General features: G+C 42.4%; 2 protein-coding genes and 2 non-coding genes across 4 annotated transcripts; 1 reads left to right on the top strand and 3 right to left on the bottom strand.

Annotated features, from left to right (window-relative positions):
* Positions 1–101: 101 nt before the first annotated feature.
* On the bottom strand, positions 102–6179 carry CCT6A (chaperonin containing TCP1 subunit 6A). The gene is made up of 14 exons (XM_015880485.1): positions 5970–6179; positions 5700–5763; positions 5157–5291; positions 4400–4573; positions 4149–4252; positions 3325–3435; positions 2865–3024; positions 2534–2616; positions 2040–2136; positions 1488–1635; positions 1242–1375; positions 1038–1140; positions 639–711; positions 102–461 (listed from the first exon to the last, which is right to left on the bottom strand). The coding sequence occupies exons 1-14, from the start codon at positions 6101–6103 to the stop codon at positions 389–391; spliced, it is 1593 nt and encodes a 530-aa protein (XP_015735971.1). The 5' UTR covers positions 6104–6179; the 3' UTR covers positions 102–388.
* On the bottom strand, positions 3575–3706 carry LOC116654262. The gene has a single exon (XR_004309357.1). It is a non-coding gene; the product is annotated as a small nucleolar RNA SNORA15 (small nucleolar RNA).
* LOC116654263 lies at positions 4670–4801 on the bottom strand. Its single transcript, XR_004309358.1, has one exon. It is a non-coding gene; the product is annotated as a small nucleolar RNA SNORA22 (small nucleolar RNA).
* An 8667-nt stretch (positions 6180–14846) lies between the features above and the next one.
* Positions 14847–19023, top strand: PSPH (phosphoserine phosphatase). The gene is made up of 5 exons (XM_015880492.2): positions 14847–15165; positions 15731–15865; positions 16534–16679; positions 17464–17612; positions 18841–19023. The coding sequence occupies exons 1-5, from the start codon at positions 14945–14947 to the stop codon at positions 18949–18951; spliced, it is 762 nt and encodes a 253-aa protein (XP_015735978.1). The 5' UTR covers positions 14847–14944; the 3' UTR covers positions 18952–19023.
* The last annotated feature ends 2620 nt before the right edge of the window (positions 19024–21643 follow it).

Here is a 21643-nt window from a genome sequence, read left to right as displayed (position 1 = left end):
GCTGCAGAGCCAGCAACCAACACAACACAAATCCAAAGTGCTGAACAACGTCCAAACCTTGGTCCACAGAATGGAAAGTTCTCAATAAGTGACACAGAAAGCACAGAACGGAACAGTTTATTGGGTAAAAAGGACAGTAACTTCAGTCGTACAATTGAGAGAAATTCAAAATAAATAACTGGCTTTTTAGAACCGATTGTTTCAATAGTTGCTAACATTTAGAGTGGCCGCGTTTATCAAAGAGGTGCTGCCAGTTACAGCACAGTGATTCCACTGCTGGGAAAACCCACCACGGCTCAAAATAAAGCACTTTCAGGTGGAGTTCTTGAAGACATTCTGGAGGGCGCTACTGGAGCTGCCCACCACCACCAGCAGCAGCAGATCCAATTCAGCCTTTAAGGGACGACATTCCAGCCCGCATGATTTCATCCACCAAGAGAATGTTGCTAGCAATCACCGTGCTGGGAACATTAAATAAATAGTTAGAATGGTTGTTTTGACACAAACAAGTCAGCTTTATTCCTACCCTGTAAAACAGCTTCCTCTAATAGAGATTCCTTCATCCCACCCACATTACGGTATCAATTTGTCAGCCAAACACCCGTTACTGTGTGAAGTGCATTCACTACAGCACTTACCACGAATGAAGCAGCTGCTTTTTGACATTGTAATTGTCCCAGATTCCAGCTGCTGCAGCTACCATTGGCTCACCTAGGGAAGAGGCACGACAGTCTTTGAACAACCAGTCTGCATCATTCAAGGAGGACATCCTGATGTTTAACTCAAATTAACTTGCAATGTACAAAGTGCACATGGTTCAGTTAAGTTATTACAATACCACCAAGGTATTCTGCATTGCCTCCTTCCATGAAGAGCTGAGCTTTGTGCACTAAGAGCAATCCTACACTTTACAGAGCTGGCCTGTGATAGGTTCAGCCTCCTACAAACCCTCCTCTCCCTCAGCAGCATTGTTTTGCTGCTTTGTATTTACTGCCAAGCTGGTTTTATGAGATGCCGTGATTTCAAAAAGCTCTTACCAGTGTTCAAGTCAACCCCGATGAGCTGCCCAGATTCTGCGTGTTCTGCCTGAACCTTCACCAGTGTTTCCTGGGGATCATACCCAGAGTTCTGAGCAAGAACCTTTAAGAAAACAACAACATCACATTAACGTAATGACCTCCTGCAGAAAACACTAAGGATCCTAGGTGTGCTATAGAGTCCCTTTATTCTATAGGTCCTACCTTAGGAATGATGAGGAGAGCATCAGCAAAAGCTTGAACTCCAAGCTGGGCTCTTCCTTTTACATTGGGTTTATGCTTAACAAGAGCATTAGCTACTGCCACTTCCAACGCACCTGCCCCTGGAATCACACACCCTACAAGGCAAAGCAGTAATATTAACACTTCACAGTAAGAACTTATTCCAGTCTGAAGAGCTAAATTATACAAAAGCCATCGGTTCTGAGGAGAGTTGTTGCTGAAACTTACCATCCTCAATAGCATTTTTAACAGCACGCAGACCATCTCTGACTGCATCCTTTATTTGTGTAAGTGTGTGCTTATTCGGTCCCCTGATCAACAGGGTAACAGAGCGAGGGTTGTCACATTTCTCAATGAAGGTGTACTTCTCTTCCCCCTGTAAACAGCGTTAGATATTCACCTGACATGTTTTAAGCAAATATAAATAGAAAAACTGGACACTTTCATTCAGTTCTGAGTAACACCCAAAGAAGCAATGAGAAGCAAAGTCCAGTAGGAAGAACCCAGCAGAATCTTATTTCCATCCTCTCAATGTTATGATATTAAGATATGGATCTATCAGTAGAACTAAGCAATGTGACAAGTGCAAATATCAAGGTAAATATTTACATACAAATGGACAGTAGGGTTTAAAACCCTATTAGCATTTATTCATACTGGTTATTCTAAGAGCCATACTGCAAGGAAACTCCACACACACTCACACCAAAACAAGAGTAAACTTGGGGCCAAGCAATACCAGAAGCATTTGGCTTCAACTAAAAGCACAGCTGTACTCACCAGTGTGTACTCATAGACAAGACCTGCATGTCCCAGACAGTCAGGAGTGAGATCCTCCACAGAGTTCATAGCAGTGCCACCACATGCAAGAGTCAGTCTGAAAGAGTTCATTTACTTCTTAGCAATTGTTTTATATCAAGTAAAATGTGAAGTCATTAACACAAACAACAGTATTTTAGCATGCAAAATACTACAGTTCTTGAGTTTGCAACAGTTTGGTTTGGTGCTCTTCACCAAAAAAATAAAGCCTACAGAATTAAGCCTCTAGAAGAGGCATCTGCTCTTGGGAGTACACACAGCTTCAACTCCTACGTCACTCCTTGTACTGAACTGCTGAATTCTATAGAAACTTCACAGTTTCTATAGAATACTCTGAGTTGCTCTAATAACACTCAGATGATGATTTGCCTTTAAAGCTGATTGAAGTCAGATTCGATTCGCTGTGTGAGTCTGGCAGAGCAAGCCATCTACCCGCCCTCCCCCTAGGAGCTTACCTTTCCATATTCCTCCTTTTAGCTCTGCGCAAAGCAACAATTCCTTCTTTCGCAAGTGCATCCAAGGAAAATGGGTCAATTCCCTAGAAACAAAGAAAGGGGCTATCAAGGTAAGAAAAACAAATCCTCTCTCAGACTGACATTACTAAGTTCTTCCTCAGGACTCAAAGAAATCACAGGAAGCAACTGCATGTGTATATTCAGTTCATCAACCTCAATTCAGTTACTTGCATCCAAAGTACTGTACTAACTGAATCAAGTAGCACAAAGCTTGCCAAAAAAGCCAACATTTCTGGTTATTTTCCCTACTAAGTTATACCCTTTCTCTCACCTTCTGGTTAATCACAACAAATCCTTTATCTGAATCACTGCAGACTTTTCTTTTCAAGTCTATGATTTTGCTCACTCTATCTTCAATGAACTTCCTTTCTGCTTTCACTAGTTTCTCTCTCTCTTCTGCGCTTTTGTAGAAGAATCCAGCGCTCACCTCTCTGGAGAGGGAAAAAAAAGCAGTAAGTTAATTAGCTGTTCTCTGTGTTGTAGAAATGAACTGTTAAAAGAAGGAAACCTTTCAGTAACATGCTAAAAATTAATACTCAGATTTAATCTCATTTCCCTTTTCCAGGAAATGAAAGCAGAAGAAACTCAACCTTTTCTACCCCACCTTCTACATTATCTGTCATGCTCCAGAAGAGCATCTGTATGGACCCTCTGGTTCTTGTTTAAGCACACCTTAAAGAGTTGAAGAACAGAAAATACTTGTGTCTTACATGCTAGTGCTGCATACTCACGTTTTCTCATATTCTAAAGACACGTTGCAAGTAAGAATATAGGCATCTTCCACTCTTTTCTTCATGTCAGGATGGCGAGCACCATGATCCAAAACTAGCCCCCTAATCAGCCTGAAAGATTAATGAGTATTTTGCATGTCAAGATGGTCAGAGATGAGCACTTCATGGAATTACACATTGGTTGAGATAACTGAGTGTATCAATCTAGCATGAATGGTCTGTGAATTTATGTTTGGAGCAAAGAATGATCTTGTATCCCACTTCCAAGGGCATGCCCACTCGCATATAAAAAGCATGCCACAGTGTAAAACAGGAATTGGTTCTGGCATGGTGTCTGACTGCAATAGCTACTGTAGAAAGCTAGAGCAGAATTCGTCCATGCCACTGTGGAATATAAGAGCATGAAGAACACCCAACAAGACAGCTACAACCCAGTATCCATGTACTGATGACCATTGTCTACACAGATATATTTAAAACATATTAAGCATACTACCAACAAACAGTTATAAAACAAAAAAACCATGCTCACAAACAGCAAAGCATAAGTCTGAGCCAGTGTTACTCCTTGCTTTTCAAAAGCCTTGTCAGGACATCAAGTTCAGCAGCTGGGAACCTTCTGCTGTCGAGATCACTCATGGCCAAAACTTCTATTTCTGCCTTTCTTTCACTCTCTCCCTAGCAGTTTTTCCAATAGCAGCTCTGAGACACCCAAGTTCTTTTAAGAGGAAAATAAAAAGCACAAAAACCCAAACACACGACAACCCAGGCTACTCCATGTCAGGATACCATTAAGCTGAAGCATGCAGATGCTCATTACTTACGTGGTGTCAGTTTCTGATTTATGCTTCATCTCCATAATCTCTACCATGTGAAGGTCAATAGGTTCACCTGGTTTTCTGACTGCCAAAACAGAATCTACTACAGCCTGAAAGAGAGGAGAAATCCCCAAAAGGGCCATCAGACTGTGCAAGCTCATTTCTTTCTATCCACTCTTTGCCAAAGGAATAATACCAGCAGCTTAAAACCTGGAGCACAACACACAAAAAGGGGATGAAGATGCATGAGTACTTGCCTCTGTTAGGATGTCAGCAAGTTCAGTATGAACTTTAGTACGAAGGGATGTTTTGGCAACATCTATAAGGGTCTCCCTGTCCATTTCCTTGGAAACTTTGACCTTCTCCAAGACTTCAAGTGCTTTTTCCTTTGCAATCTCAAATCCTTCTGCTACTATTCTAGGGTGCAAGCCCTAATGCAAGAAAAGGGACAGCAGCAGACAACAGTAAGATAAAATAGTGATTTCCCTGTAAGTGAAACAGAGAACATACATGCTATGGTGATAAAAAAATGTACTGTTCTTCTGAATACATATAAAAGGAATGTCAATCCTTCCAATGCAGAGGAAAAGCACAGGTTTTTCTAGCACAGAATTAAAACCAAGGGAACTACGAAGCACACTTGGGTGTTCACTGTGCAATATTAACGTCTATTCTGCAACTTACACTACAAAAATATCTATTACTGTGGAGCATTTCTTTGTTAACATGCAAATATGAAATATTTTCATTCAAACAAAACAGTCAGAGATAACAGCATGAATCAGCTGCACATTATTAGAAGCTACAGTATCCCAAATAAGAGAAACAAGCCTTAGGTCCTCTTTTAGCTTTTTTCCATTTTACAAGTTCTGTGACATGCTCACTTTAAGCACAAAGAGGTGTTTGATTTTCACCTTTTTGAGCATCAAGCACACAACACAAAACCAAAGCAGAACAGTCTCAAGGGGAAGCTTTTTTACTTGCCCTTCTACAAAAGAAATGCTACATACATACCTCAGAAATGTAGAGATCTGCCTGCTTCAGCAGCTCTCCAATGATTAAGACGTTTGAGGTGGTACCATCTCCAGTGATGTCATCCTGTGCTGTTGCTACTTTTGCTATCAAGGAGGCTGTAGGGTGTTGTATTTGCTAAGCAAAAACATAAGAAACTGAACAGTAAGCCTTACAGCACTGATACAAGTAGCAAGTAATCTAAAATCAGCTAAACTAGATCTTGAATGAATAGATGATGCTTTCAATGATTCCTGTCAGTTTGGCTGGTTTCAACACATAATCCCACTTCACAAAAGAAACCTCAGTACATTTCTTTGAGTTAATCAGCACCACAGAGAACTGCAAGGAGCTGTGATGGGGATGATCAGGGAGGTGGTGGGTACAGAACAGGCATCTCAGGGAGCAGCCAATTCAACCCAAACTCCCACCCCACACAAAGGCAGTCCGATGGAGGCGAAGGGACCCGGCCCCATCCCCACAGCCCCACACACGGACGCCCAGGATCAGGCTCCGCGCTCCCTCCCCCCTCCACCCTCAGCTCACCATTTCCTGCAGCAGCACGTTGCCATCTTTGGTCAGCTTAATGTCTCCGGCCCCCGACACCAACCTGCGGGCGGCACGAGGCGGGTGAGTGACCCTCGGAACGGCCCTTCCCAGCCCCAACCCGCCCAGCCCCCATCCCACCCTCCAGCTCCGCGTCCCCCCTCATGGTCCCCGCTCTCCCCTCAGGCCCCATCGGCCGCCCGCGCTCTGAGGCGCATGGCGGGAGGGCCCGGCCCACCCCCTGATGGAGCCGTGTGGGGGGTTCCTCACATCTTCATGGTGCCCTTAGGGCCCAGGTTGGTCCGCAGCACGTCCTGCAGCCCGCGGGCCGCGCTGATGTTCACCGCCAGGGCGGCCTGGGCGCGAGCAACCTCGGCTTTAGGGTTGAGGGCCTTGACCGCCATGGCTGCAGATCCACGCTAGGCCGGGCCGCGATGGGGCGGGAACCAAGAGAGCCGCGCCTCCCCGCCCGCCCCTTCTAGAACACTCCGGAGGGCGCGCGTTCCTATTGGCTCGTAGGTCGCCAAAACGCAACGCTATTGGCTGAGCGGTCTGTCGCTCTACTCGGAAGCTCCCGCCCTCTCACTGAGGGGGCTGACGGGAAGGAGGCGGGCGCTCAGTGCGGGGCTGCGTCCCTCAGGGATGGATGTGAGAGCCAGGCTTTAGAACGGGCTGAGTTCATTGGCCGTGCTTATCCCACTATCATATAGTCATGGCATCATTCAGGTTGGAAAAGAGCTCTCAGATCCCTCAGTCCAAGCCCAGCCCGCTCACTGTCACATCTCCATGGCTGTATAACGCCTGTGGTGGCTCCACCGCCCCCTCATATGACAGACATAATGTGAATCAATAATTAAACGCACCCATTTAACCTGAGGTTGATGGAATTAATAGTTAAGCGGGGTGGATTAATAATCCAAGTGATTCTTGGTCAAAATCCAGAGCTGAGGTTAATCAGAACTCAACTTACCTAACAAGGCTCCCTCATTGCAGCTCCTTAATGCAGGGGGAAATCACTGCAAGCAATGCTGAGACCTGTGGAAGTCAAAGATAGCATTAAGGTTACTGCATCTTGGTGTTCAGCTTACAGGGCCAGTCCCTGAGGTTACACAATGTACATGTGATAATGGTCATAATGGCTTTGAGCTCCCAAAAGGCAGAAGATGGGTGGTTGTACCTAAGAGTGGTCCTTACACACCCCTCAGATTGCATTGCATTGCCCCATCCAGCCCTATTGCCCCCACACACCTGCCTGCTGCACCTGGGGTGATTGGCAATACCAGGCCTTGCTTCATTTTGTAAGGTGCTTGCCCCCAAAATAATGGATAGCACAAAATAAATCCCCACACGCCTTCCCACGGTTGGCAGCAGCAGTTCTGCAATCCACTGCATTGATGCTGAGCAATGCAATGGGGCCACTGGTGTATCCATCCAGTAGTGAACGTTAAGCTAAGGCAGCAAACTCCAAGCTATGATAGTAAACCCGAATTGTTGGGTATGATTTTGTACTCACTCTGTAGAGTTTTGGGGAAGCTTGACTGAGGGTCAAGCTTAAGGGCAGGCTCACCAGCCCTGCTGATGTTGGCAGTGGGGTCTTTCTTCCTTTCTTTCTCTGTTATTTTTCTTTCTCCTGCTGCTGTAATCATTAAAAATAAACACCGAACATTGCAAAATTGCAGGAAATTACACTTGGTGTTTCATAACCGGGCTCTGGAATTCTCCTGTTAATGTTTATTCTTCACTTTTATGCTACTGTCCTGCTGAAAGCAAAAACAAAACCACCCAGCCCTGAGAGTGCTGATATTTCGGGTGCATGGCCTCAGTGCCCAGCTACAACACCAGAACTCCCAGCTCTGCCCCAGTTTCTAGAGCACACACTCAACACACAAACATTCTGCTATTGCTTCTCTGCTTTGTAATTATTTTTTGCCTCAATCCTTTCTCCAGGCTGTTCTCAGTAGATGGCAGCCTTGTCAAACCCATAGGCAGAGCAGCAGGCACGGTGTATTTTCATGTTTTCCCTGTTGCAGTTGTGACCCTGGAATCTTCCATCCTGCACACCTGCAATGTGTAGGGCTGGCTGCTGACACTTCAGGTTCATGGTCTCCACATTTAGAACAGATGGGGAGGCTCCATAGTCATATACAAGAGTTAGGTGCTGCATTTGTATTGAGGTCACGCATCCATATAACCCATGCTGTTAACTCCTGAGCATCCCCTCCATGCATCCAGGCAGATCTCTGTGGTTCTTTGCTGGGTCACATCTGCAGGTAGTTCATGTTAAAGGATGGTAACGTTTCTCATCAGCATTTTCACAGCAAACACCCACTTTGCTGCGTGTTTCAGAAATCACAACAGGCTTTTATTCACTTTTCAGTCTTGTCATCGTGGTTGTTGAACTGTTCCACTTACCTGCTTTTAACGCATAGCAAAAATGCAGGGCAGAGGCTTAGGAGGCCTAAATTATCCTTTGGAATCACTGGAGCTGCAACAAATTACACCAGCTTAGAATTGGTAACATGGTAATTACATGAATGAAATCCAACAGTTTTATTAAATTAAGCCAAGTAGAGGGAATATCCAGCATGAAATCCCCAGCAGTGATTCTCACAAGTGAAATAACGCACTGCTTATCTTGGCAGAAAGTAAGAGCAGTGTTCTGCCATCCTTATCAAGATCTGTTTTTATTTAACCTTATTCACGGAAATGATTTCTAAATCTGTTTAAAACGTACGTAAAGGAGCAAAGAAAACAGCAAACCACACCAGCAGTCTTCAGCAAAGGCTCTTTGCCACCAACATGTCCTGATATGAGAAGTTACTGATAGATGCTTACATTGACAAGTGTTCATACAAGTACTACAAACATTGGAAGAAACATAAAAGCAGGCATGGGCAGAGAAGCACAGACGGGTATTGGTTTAGTTCACGCTCACAAGATTGAGGAGCAATAGTGCCAGAATTGCAAAAGAGATCATGCATAGAAAGTGAGCGGTGTATCCAGCGGTGCAGAACAATCTTTCCAGATGGGCAGCAGTCATAAGACTCCTATCACAAACAAATAAAAGCAGCTACATCAGCAGTCTGGCTTTCTTGACCTTGAAACAACTGACTGGCTTCAGACTTCTGGCTTGGCAGCCTCCTGTTTGCTCACCGGTGCCCACAGCCGTGTTTGCAGAGATGCCAAAGCACATGCACAGACAGGCTGTGCAGATTTGCAGTTGCTTTTGACATTTTATCAGGGTAAACAAAATCAGAGTCTTGTTACAAAGCAAAATGAATTTTGCCTTCAAAAGTCATGATGAGTTTTGATTTCTGATTATTTTTTTTTTTTTTTGGGGGGGGGGTGTAATAATGCACACTCTGATTTGCTGTCGATTAACAGCTTCAATGCAATACTGCAGTTTTAATGCACAAAAACTTTCATCTGCAGGGAAAGCAAGCAGTATCCCTCTCCTCTGATTGCACACCAAGAGGAACTCCTGTCTGCCCCTGCTTGGCTCTCACCCCTCGTCCTGCTCTGCAGAGGTACGTGTGTGCTCAGCCCTGCCTTGCTTTGTGCCCAGGCTGGCAGCGCACAATCTCCCCATCCCGTTGTGCTCTGCCTGCTCCCTGCCAAGCCATGCCTACCCATGCTGGGAGTGCCCGAACCGGGCCCGAGCGGCTCCTCCCCCAACGCAGGCAAGGTTACACCTCTTCCCTACGCCTGTCAGCGAACAGCTGGACTTCTCTGGTTACATGTGTGCAACCATTTAAAAAAAAACCATCCAGCCCGGCTTACTCAGCAGATTATAAAGAGTGATTTACAAAATGCGGCTTTCTTCCAGATCGGCCCGTGCCGTTGCATTTATGTGACTGAAGGTCTCAGCTGATCCGTTCTTTTCTGGTGCAGCCAAGAGGTTTGCGGCAGCAGCAGCAGCCACGGCCAGTACCATACTGTAAGTCACTGGGAACATTTTCTTCTCTCACTTTGGAAGGGGTTGGCATTTGGTGGATTCAGTTCCATAACACTTAACATATTTTTCTCGCATAGAAAATGAACTGTATCTCTTAGGCTGGGGCTGTGCGCTGCCCAGCAAGATGCAGAAGCAGTGCGGTGCCTGCTTTATAGCAGCAGCATGAATGAATGATGCAATCATGCAGGGGGGAAGCATCATCATTTTGGCAGGAAAGGCAAGAGGAGATTGGAGAGCTGGGAGATGTCTATCAACATCCACCAGGTTCCCTCCAGCCCTTTTCAACTACCTTTTAAAGTGTGCTTCAATCCATTTGTTGTTAGGCATTGTTGTACAGATACATATAGTTGCTAATAATCCATCTCGTGACTTGCATGCAGGTTTCTGATACTACCTTTAAAATCTGAACATAAAACCTGGAAGTTAGAAGCAGCCTCAGGGAGCTTAAGGACTGGATGTTTCTATTTTCACATTGATAACTACAGAAACTCCCAATTCTGGATGGGTTGAACTTTTAAAGTACTTGCAGGAATACATAGCAAGAATTTGCTGGAGTACAGCTGATCTGTTTCAATATATAATCTCTCTTCTAAAGCTTTCAGAACACACTGCTAACATTGAGAATTAAACCTCAGTGTAACAAAGATGCATTACCATTCTAATTCCATTTTACAGAGGTAGGACTAGCAGCAATGAAGGACTAACAGCTTTGTTTAAGCTACTACCATGGAAGCTCTGCTGTGGATATTCTCCCCAATGGAATTGTATGTGGGGTGGGAAAGGTCCTAAGAAAAAATTCAAGAACAAACTTCTGACTCTCACACTCTAAGCAGCAGTTTCCTATCAGTGCAACAGGAACAGGTTTATATGGTTGCATTTCTGTTAATTTCAGTGCGTGTTCAATGCAACATTACCCTGCTTGTGAATGTATCTCATTCTTTGTTCTCAACCAAACCAGTGAGACAGAGTGCACTGATGCCAGGAAAATAACTCTGGGCAAAGTGAGAACAAAATTGGTCTTCCTGTGCACCCGTAGCTAGAGTGAAGTGCTCATGCTCACACTGTTAAATGTGAAAGTGAATCACAAACACCAGACCGTCTGCACACTGAATGATCCATTTAAAAAGATATTTCGAGCAGTATTTCATCGAGATCTACTTAATCTTCATTTTTTTCCCCACAGCAGTAGGTGTGAATGTAATACAAAGTGGCAGCATGACAGCAATTCTGCAAGCTAACAAGTGGAGACACATTGGATATGTTAAGATCTCATCAAATTCTCATCAAAACGCAGCTGCCATAGAACACACAGAGTTCTGAGTGTCACTGCAGGTTCCTTTTCCATTACAGCTTGCAGATACTGCAGATGTTCCAGCTTTTCACAGTGTGCCATATGCCCTTCTTTGACCCGTCAGCAAACAGAAAAGATTACAGTTGTTTTCCTTTAGCATGTGTTCTTACATAATTGTTAGGCCTGCTTCTGTGACTCCACCCTCTGTTACGAAAGAGATCCTATTTCTTGTGGAAATGCCAGTTTTTTTCCATGTGTTCTAATGCAGTCCGAAGGCACGGAGATCTCATGGGAATTAATTCCATTTTCCCTCCTGATTTCCTTTTCGTCCATTTGCATCTCAACTTTCATGCTACCTCCATCCCTTTGTCACTCATTTCTTACACACTCTCTAGCTTTTTCTCTTTCCATTGCTTTGTCTCTTTCCAATTTTCTTCATGTTTTCCCCACTATATTTTATTATCAGACCTGTTGAAATGTTTACTGCTTGAATACTTTTCCAGCATAGAAATAATACAATGGAAATAGATTTCCTATTTGAAATACAGTGGCTGAGTGAGCAGAGATTTTATCCCCAACTTTTCTTTTTTTTTCATACAGAGACAGAACTCTGGAATTCAGAACAGGATTATTAGTTGTGGGAATTTCTTTTTTCTTACCTTCTCATAGAAGTATTGATGCATCTAAGCAATCAGATGGTCTGTGTTTCAGAGTAACTCAATCTCCCATCCACAGAGACCCATAACACTAGAATTAGAAACTGTTATTCCTTCACTAAATCTTTTAAAGATTTGCCCATGGAGGGGTTTTGCAGAACTTCTACTCTCCTTCCTCATGTTTCCAGATGACGCCTACCTGCAGATAAGAGTCATAGAATATCTTGAATTGGAAGGAACCCATAAGGACCTTCCTGGCTCCAAACAGGGCCACCCAAAAATCAGACTGCATGACTGAAAGCTGCTCAGGCTCTTTTTGAGCTCCAGCAGCTCAGTGCTGTGACCACTGCCCTGGGAGCCTCTCAGTGAAAAACCTCTTCCTAATAACCAACCTGAATTTCCCCTGTTGCAGCTTCACTGGGATCATTGAGCCCAACTCCTGAGTTCGCACAGGGCAACATAAGAGTTAAACCATATAACAAAGTGCTGTCCAAACACTTGAACACCTAAAGGCTTGGAGCCATGCCTTGACCACATCCCTGGCCACATGAGCCACGTGCCTGTCCTTACTTCCCTTGCAAGGTTACCTGGAGGTGAATTCTAAGCAGCTGCCTGGTCACTGCTATGGCAGGATGGCCTAGTGAAAATTCTGAAAACAAAGAAAGGAGCAGACCCTCTTCGACCTGTACTTCATTTACTCCTGTGGCCTGTTGCTCAATCACGACTAGCCTTGCCTTATGCTCTCATTTACATTTAGGCCTGGGAAAAAAATGTCACAAGTCACTGAAGTTGGCATGTTAGTGTTTGGAGTGGCATTTGCTAACCTCTGCAATTGATGGTCAGCCCTGGAGCTTTGCCGACCAAAGCAGAAGAACTTTATTTCACTCCAAGCTAACAACCTTTAACTCCTAATATTTGTTTTTCTCATGAGCAAGACTCCCTGCAATAGCTGAAACTTCCTTAAATGTTTTCCTCTTTGATCCAGTATGAACTTCACTATTTTACAGTTGATCACAATGTCTCCAATTTGTGTGATGATACGTTAGACACCATTTGTGTGATGACACAAGAGTTATTGTGTAGAACAAAGAGAAGATGGCGTTATCCATCAAAGTGAAGCTCAGAGCAGTGTTTTCATCATTGTAAGGAATATTCAGAGGAGAATTAAGTATGAGAAATGGGGTAGCAGGGAGAAGGAAAAGTGAATGTCTCCTCCTTCCTCCTCCTCCCAGCCTGTGTCTAACCATAACATTTTTATCAGATTAAAATTGTGAAGATGTATCCAAAAATACATTTCAAGTTCTCACCAAGGAATCACATAACAGTGTTGTCACCATGCAGCGATATTGCATCATAATATGGTAATGTTGCAGTGCAGCCTCAGGTTAACATGAGGCAATGTGACTGCTTTGCATAATAAGGAATCAGTGTTGGAATAACATGACACAAATGTCACACAACAATGATGCAACAAGTTTGTCCAGTAGGACAAATCCTGAAAATTGGCACCAAACCCACGGCTAAATTCTTCATAATTTCCAGTAAGCTGGAAAAAAAAAATAAATGAAATGCTATTTAAAAAATGTTACTGCACAAGTAAATGCAAATGGTTGCCAAGCCCTGAAGTCAAAGCCCTCCTGCTCAGGAAATCAAAATCTTCCACTGAAAGTACAGAACAGTGCTGTGGAGTCAATGTCAAGCCAAGGCTTACGCAAAGTAAACTTGGAATTCATGTTTCACGTGTCCACCTGCTGCTAGGTATTAGCTCAGAACCAGTCTCTGTCCAAGAGAACACACGTCACTAAAGAGATTGCTTTCTCTTACGTCATGTTGATGGCACATAATAGTATCTCTTATATATACAGTGCTACAAATGCAGCAATAATTCATTTGTGAATGAAACTTTTAAGGCTGTACCAGTTTTACAACATGTCTGTGCAAGGAATTGCTCCAATGCACCAAGAACAGAGACCTGTCAAACTGTGGGCTGAGTGGGAACTGCGCTCCAAATCTCATTCACACCTGTAAAAACAGGAACATTAGGGAAGAAACAGTGTCACCTTGGCAGTCTTGTGCAAATGTTATGAACCCATTTTGGTTATCAGAGCCAGGGTCATAGAATCATATCACGGAATCACAGAACGGCAGACCACAAAACGCAAGAATAGCTAGAAGACCTTAAGTAGTCCTGTTTCATGGCTTTGCCTTCTATCTGTCACATGACTCGCTGTCTTTTGTTTCTTGCTTTTTCATATTTAACATTGATATCTACCTGGTAAACAGAGATTAACTTACAAATATGGTTCTTTACACAACAGGTTTCACTCTTTAGGTTTGGTTGCTTCAATAACACAGCCTTTTATTTTACCTTTCAACGAGGAACTGAGACTGCAGTTAGCTCTGTTTGATCCCAGGTTTCTAAGCAGTAGTTAATGCATTGGTCCTTAGTTAAGCAGAGTTGTTCTGATGCTGACTTGTGCATCTAAGAACTTAATAGAAATGAAACCTTTAGGAGTTAGCCCAGCGATAACAGTGCAGATTGAACAGCAGCTTTCAGTCTGAACAACCCAAAGCACTTAGACAACCACTTCTGCCTTATGGCAGGAAAAAGTCCATCATCTACAACCAGGCCTAGTGGGAATAAATGCAAAGGCTTCTATTTGTTGCTTTGACCGTTAGCTATTGAGCTGTGACCTCATAGTAGGCACACAGAAGTCACTTCAGGAAACAGCACTGATGCTTAGCATTGGCACAAGATTGGTAGGGTTGAGAAAGAAAATCCAATTAACATCTTGAGCTTCTCATCTGCAGAAGTGCTCAGCATCTTCAAGTGAACAGATGTAAAAAGGTAGAAAGTAAATTTCTGCCAGGTATTGTTATTGAAAAAAGTGGCTGTGGGCTTTGGGAACTTAATTCAACCCACATTATAGTAATCAAGACAGAAAAGGATTGTAATCTTAATGATTTAGGGACTACCACTCACTGATCTGTTTAAGGGGCACATGGGATCTGATAAGAAATCAAGATGTATTTGAGTAGCTGAGGCAAGATGAGAGAATTTTGAGTCATGCACAGTAGTTGGCAGTCTGATGGTTCAGCAAATGCCAAGTACTACAGCCTTGAACCCGTAATGAGTATCAATGGGCTGAACCTACCAAGAACAAATCAGCAGCTGTGCACAGCTCCACGGCCCACCTATAACGTAAATTGAACATCAGTAGGCAGCAACAACAGAGAGCAAATCAGCAGCCGAGCCAGACCTCCACCACTGCTCACACCTTGATAAAAGCTGGCTAGGAGGCTGTGCTCGACCCTTCTCACCACGACCAGACCAGTCGCTCCAATGGCTCAAGACGGAGTCCTGTACTGTGACTCACAGAAAGAATGTATCTTATCTTCTTACAGTAAGAAGGTTCCTAAAAGGATGGCGTCTCTTTTGGAGATGAAAGAAATCTTCCGCAATGCTGACGCAGTATGCTTTGATGTGGACAGTACAGTCATCAGGGAAGAAGGCATCGATGAGCTTGCGAAGTTCTGTGGAGTTGGAGATGCTGTTGCAGAGATGTACGTATATTTGCTGTTTACTTCACATGAACAGCAGTAAAAAGTAAGCATGGATGAGGCTGAGCATAATAACTCTACTTTTTAAAATTGCGAAGCCACTTGATAAGACTATACTAAAATAAATTTTCTGAAGTACATTTCTTTGACGTAGCATCATAAGGTCTCATTGTTAAACCTGGCTAAGCACTAGCAGAACCTGACTGTGAGACGGAGGAGGGGGGACGGCCCTCTTCACCTCTTTGAGGCCGATGGCTCCACTGAAACCTGCAGCAAAAGTCCTGTTAATTTCAGAGACTTCAGTCAGCTGGCAGCTTAGGGACAGTGTTTCCAATGGTTCACACTGCACTCACAGAGAGATTCAGTTCTCCTTTGTGCCACTGGTTCTTAAAAGAATCTGATCACTTCCACCAGTGATTACAACCAACCTTTTCAGTGTACCAATCTTGTCCTCTACAACATAGGTAGCATGGTATAATTAGAACCAATGATAATAAACTAACAGTCCTTGGGAGAAACCTCAACTTGTTAAGTATCACTGATCTGTTTTGTTTGGATCTCAATTCAGGACCCGCAGAGCTATGGGTGGCACTGTGACATTCAAGGCAGCTTTAACAGCACGACTAGGACTCATACGGCCCTCCTATGAACAAGTGCAGAAGTTAATATCTGACAATCCACCTCAGCTAACACCAGGAATACGGTAAAAAAAACTGAAATAACCTAACCTATAAAATACTTACTTATATTCAACTTTGGGTTTAGAATAAACATTAACTAATTCAACTGGAAAGGTTTTTCTTGCTATTTAGATTGTTTCCTTTATTGTGAATTCTTGCCATAGCTGTAAATCTAAATTCTCTTTGGCACATACATTAGTTTTAAGACAACATTGTGCTTTTATTTTCTCCTTAAAAGGAATCATAGGCTCAGCTTTCTCTGTAGAAGGCATAGCTAGATGCAGCCACAAAGGGAACACTGTTTCTGCGTGTTTAGAATCACATGATTTTCCTTTTCACTCCTTCCCTTTCTTCCTCCCTCTCTATGCAGTCTCTTACAAGCCTTCACTTGGCTTTCCAGTATGGAAGTGTAAAGGAAACATTTCTAGGCAGTGGCTGTTTCTGAGCAACTAAATACCTGTTTGCCTCTAGACAAGATGGTTTTACTCAGCTCTTTTCCAGCACAAACTTGCAAAGAAAATATGGAAAAATTTCTAGGAGAAGATTAGGATGGAGCTGGAAAGCAGCACACACCATAAGTAAACTGTATAGCCTTGTTTAGAACTAAAGATATAATTTGGTTTTCTGGGTATCCTTTTACACACCTAGATGCTGCCTGACACTCATGCTCGGTGACTTACTTTCTTCCCAGGGAGCTGGTGAACAGGCTTCATCAACGAGGGGTACAGGTCTTCCTGGTCTCTGGGGGTTTTCAGAGCATCGTGGAGCACGTGGCCTTACAGCTGAACATTCCAACAGCAAACGTTTTTGCAAACAGGCTGAAGTTTTACTTTAATGGTGAGATTCCCCTAACAGCTATGTCCTCTATTAATCAGTGCCGTTTTTTTTGTGTGTTCAGAAATATACTGCCAGATATTGTGCTACAGATATTGTTCAGACTAAACTACCCTGTTACCAATCCAGCCAGCTCCAAGACCATGTCTGTCTCCAATTACAAGACTTCCCCCCAAAACACGAGTTTAAGTCATTACTCAGATACATGAAATAGAGCAGTAGTCACTTCTAAATCGCAACTTGCGCCAAAGTTAAAAAGCTTTACAGTTGCTGACAGCAGAATTTCATTCTCTCTCACTCTTTCAAGTTTAAAGATCTTTTTACACTTACCTGCTTTCAGAAGCAAACTTCACTTTCAGTGACTTTGAGGTATGTATGGTGACCAACAAACTTAACTTTAGTACAGCTGCTCTGGACTTTAAGCTAGTGTAATCAAGCAGAACAGTGGTTAGTGAGGTTGGTTCTTAAGAGTTTTATACGCTGTTTATACATCCTACTGCATGCTGCTTTTCAAATGCTTAGACCAGAATAACTGGGAATGGATTTGACACACTACCTTACAGGGTTTCTACTTTTGTCTTACCATTTCTGCTCATAGCCCACTGAAGACTTAGGTACAATACTAATTTTTCTGCTTACCTTCTGATTACTTCTTTGGGATGCTGAGATTGTGAGGCTTACAGGACTGCATGTAATTAGCTGTATTCTGAAGAAAACACCATAGGCATTCTTTCAGCACTGACATGAAAATATGCTATGTGTCTCACTCATCCTTCTTCTGTTCTAGGAGAATACGCAGGATTTGATGAAACACAACCAACAGCTGAATCAGGGGGGAAAGGAAAGGTTATCACTCATCTGAAAGAACAGTTCCACTTTAAGAAAGTAGTTATGATTGGAGATGGAGCTACAGACATGGAAGCCTGTCCTCCTGCTGTAAGTATTAAAAGTGCAGCTTAAATTCCCTCTAGGACTTCAAGAGCTGCAGCACTTCAGGGATCAGTGCAGGCAGTTTCCTCTAGAAAAGCTGCATCGTGCAGTGGCTGGTTTCTCTCATCTGAAACTCAGCAAATGTTCCAGGGTGCTGGCTTTGTCCAGAACTGCATAAAGCCTTGCACCTTGTCGCAAATCAAGCTGATATGATGTCTGCCTTTCCCATCTACACTGACAGAGCGGTTGCCTCCACACCAGGCCCCATACCTGTAATAGAACCAATAGAGGTTCTATTACTATCAAGATTCCACTTCTGAACACTGATATTGTGCTAAGCATGAAGATCTGACACAGATCTGATGCAGAGTTTACTTGATACCAGCCTAGCAACAGGGTTCATCTCACTGCAGAGTGACGACACCTTTGAAGACAGCCCTATCTCAGGGACAGAATAAAAATAACAAACTAGAACAACAGCTTTTATAAGTGGTCATTTCAGAGATGAGAGATTCTAATTATGTCTCATCTCAGGCACCTCACTCTACAAAAAAAATACCCCAGTGCCTCTGGTTTGCCAGTGTTAGGGGCAGATATCGTAATGCACAGAAACAAACTTTAAGGGATACTGCGGATTAGCATTAAATATATGCGTGATCAAAAGAGCTTACTATTTGCTTAATATTTTCTACCCGAATGCAAAAAAGCAGCAGTGGAAATTTTAAACATTATTTTCACCGCAGTTTGTTTTCTAAAATCTAGAAACGGTGACTGTTCGTGGTTAATGATTGAAATTGTGGTTAATGTTTACTTTTGGTATCTATCAAATGAGGTAAACAGAGTTAAGATAAACAGAATAGGGATAACTGTGAGATGCTGCATGCACGTTCAGCTGTTAACTCATTCTTGCATAGTAAGGCTCTATGTTGCATCACAGCCGTATCAGATTCTCAGTATAAATCTCATATCTGAACAGTCTGGAAGTTACAAGGTATTGAGGCACACCTTTGCTGTTAGAACAAAACTCTAATAACCAAAGTGGCATGAAATTAGATGTTAATGAAGTTCCTGTTCATAAATATGGAAATGAACGTGCCAAGTAAAATAGAGGAAGAGGTGGGGAAGAACACTGTAATTTTAAAAGACAATCTTATAAACAAATTTAATTGCTGAAATGCTCCATAGCTTAAACAGGACTGCAGTAATATATGTGCCTGTTCTTTGTGTTTTGAAGGACTGCTTCATTGGATTTGGAGGAAATGTAATCAGAAAGCAAGTAAAGGAGAAAGCCAAATGGTACATTACTCATTTTGATGAACTGCTTAAAGAACTGGAAGAGCAATAAATTATACAGTAAAATAATATATTTAACAGCTGTAAGACAATTATAAAATGCAATTAAACATATATTTGTTTGCAAAATTGTGTTCTGGATTTTCTAATGATTCTGAGCGTTGGGTACTTCTCTTACATGAAACACCTGTTGCAAATGGCACCATGTTTATAAAATAATTCGTAATGAAAATATTAAGAACTTTTGAAAACATCTTCTCCAAAGTGGAAAGGTCAGTTGATTATTCACTGAGCAGTGAAGACCCAAGGTAAGTATCAATAAGTTAATAACACTGTAATGGATTGGTACCTGGTTAATGTTAGGTACCTACTGCTGCAAAACCACTGAAGCAAATATCTCTATCTAGGTGGGGCAGCAAAAGAAAAACAAGGTGGCTACCAAGAGAAGTTTGTCTTATCAACAATAACATAATCTAAGAGGTAAATAGTTTCCATTCCAAAGAATCTCCAAACTACGTTAAGCAGTGAACATTCAGTAATATTTCCTACCTATACAACTCTGATTTCATTAAAACATGGTTACAGGAGAACCTGAGCTGTCATCTATTACTCAACATCACTGTTACTCAACCTAAAAAGACATGAGATGCATGCAAATCCAAGGTTTATGCAATATTCATCAATAGTCCACAGAAGTGTATTTTAAGGCAATTGATGCTTCACATACCTCATTAAAACACTTACAAGCAAACTCTGAAATTGTGGTTTTGTCAGATGGTAACACTGTTTACTCAAGTGTTTTATTTATTTAACGATCTCTTCTCTGTCAACCTATAACTGGATGGAAGCTGACTCACCTGTCTTTACAAACTGTCTACTGATTAAGAAAACAGTGGGAAACTTATCCGGTCTCTGCCTCAAGTGGGGATCAACCACCCTCAAACTGTTTGTGCCAGAAGTCCAACCTGTTCTAAACAAGTATTTCTCTGAGGTTTCAGCTAATGAACCCTTGTTTCTTAAGAGTTTCTCTTCTATTGCTACAGCGTCTGATCCAAGTAAGACCTTATGCAAAACTTACTCGATAAACTGTGCTTTTTTTTTTTGTCAGCAAATCCCTGATATCTCTTGTGAGTGCGTCTTTTTAACCAGCACTGCTGACACATAATGGTACATTTATTTCCCTGACTTATAAGAATCTCATCTGAGGTAATGTAAAAGCTTTACTAATGGCAAAATGAAAGATACGTCCTCCACTTGCATCCACATAATAACATCACAGGAGAAAGATGGGCTGATATGACAGGACTTGTCCTGGGGACAAAACCCTCTATGTAAGCTCATATGTTCTGTGCGCTTACAAACAAACCTGAAAATGAAGATCAGTCTGAGTGCTGTAACTCTTATGCTTACCTCTTCCATCCCAATGAACATTTTATAGATAGGAAGATTAAAAAGTGACGTGCTTACCTTCCAGAAGCTCAGTGTCTCACAAGATAAGCACCAGGTTTGCACAACTTGCACAAAGTTTTCTTAATTTAATACGATTAAATCAAGGTGAAGTGATCCTTTCCAATTATTTAAGCATCATCAGCAATTAAAACAAATACTTGTTCTGCCCATTTTGCTACGTCATCAGAAAAGGTAAGTGTGAAAATGGGAGAAATAGAGCCATGGAGAGTGATGAACAACAGCTCTCAGTAATGCCATCTCATGCTTTTGGTTAAAAGAAAAGGCAGTAAGTTACAAACAGTATTTCAACACTAGGAAAGTAGAATGATTAAAAAACAGTAACACAAAAACCAAACAGAAACAGATGGATACCTACAGTTATACTGGGTATTTGTATACAGTTTAAACATCTCCATGAAACACTGTCACTAGATCTCTTCTGGGAGCATTAAACATAATCTCTTTTGAATTCTTCCTGAGAAGAATCTCAGCCAGCTCCAAGGGCAGCCCATTTACAATCACTCTTTTGTTTAGGCAAGAGTGCATGGGTAGAACAAGCGTAAACTCCTTCAGCTCTCATTCGGCTCATTTCTATACAATTGTACAGCTATGAAGCAAAAAAGTGCTTCTGTTTGTTGCAGTTTTCTACTGAATTAAAAACACTTTGCTACTTGGCTACAGTTAGAGGCCCTAATCCTACAAACATTATGACAAGCTTCAAGTATAAGTAATTCCACTAACACCACAGTCAGAGAGACAGCGGTACACAGGGCTCTGTGCCACGGAGCTGTTAACATTCACAACAGTACCTTCTGCCAGTGTGACTGCTATGGAAACACGGCATCATGCCAATGATTTCACAAGAGTTCTTTAGGTCTGACTGTTTAGAAGAAAGTAACACCCCCTCCATTGGGCCAGCAGCAGGCACTACCCTCCTAGAGAAGGAAGCACCGGAAGGATTAGTTAATTTAGTGAGCAGCTTTTGTCTGTAAAATACTGAAAAACTTAAAAATAAGAGAGAATGAAGCAGCACAAGGGAACTCTCAGTATTACACCCAAGCTACTGGTTTACTTGAACACAACTCATCACATTAGAGCTAGAGAGTATTGTGTTATGAGGCAGATAACCATTTGGTCTTCAAGTGTGTCTCCTGACTAAGAGCTATAGGAAAGTATATTGCTTCATATAAAACGTTTTATTTCAATGTGATTATTCATGAGACAGAGTTACTTTTAGCAGTATCTTCAACTTTCATGAGGGGACTTTTTAAGAACAATTTGTTACCTTACTAGGT

Source organism: Coturnix japonica, chromosome 19, assembly GCF_001577835.2.
Source record: "Coturnix japonica isolate 7356 chromosome 19, Coturnix japonica 2.1, whole genome shotgun sequence".
Taxonomy (NCBI): domain Eukaryota; kingdom Metazoa; phylum Chordata; class Aves; order Galliformes; family Phasianidae; genus Coturnix; species Coturnix japonica.
The sequence above is the reverse complement of the archived record's forward strand: the minus strand, read 5'-3'. Positions and strand labels throughout refer to the sequence as shown.

Excerpts from the sequence above, each read along its gene's own strand:
- PSPH (XM_015880492.2), top strand. The coding sequence starts at position 14,945 with ATGGCTCAAGACGGAGTCCTGTACTGTGACTCACAGAAAGAATGTATC. Across the intron at positions 15,166-15,730 it reads GGAGATGCTGTTGCAGAGAT|GACCCGCAGAGCTATGGGTG; the intron begins GTACGTATATTT and ends ATCTCAATTCAG. Across the intron at positions 15,866-16,533 it reads CAGCTAACACCAGGAATACG|GGAGCTGGTGAACAGGCTTC; the intron begins GTAAAAAAAACT and ends CTTTCTTCCCAG.
- CCT6A (XM_015880485.1), bottom strand. The coding sequence starts at position 6,103 with ATGGCGGTCAAGGCCCTCAACCCTAAAGCCGAGGTTGCTCGCGCCCAG. Across the intron at positions 5,764-5,969 it reads CCTAAGGGCACCATGAAGAT|GTTGGTGTCGGGGGCCGGAG; the intron begins GTGAGGAACCCC and ends TGCCGCCCGCAG. Across the intron at positions 712-1,037 it reads CGGGGTTGACTTGAACACTG|GTGAGCCAATGGTAGCTGCA; the intron begins GTAAGAGCTTTT and ends CCTCTTCCCTAG.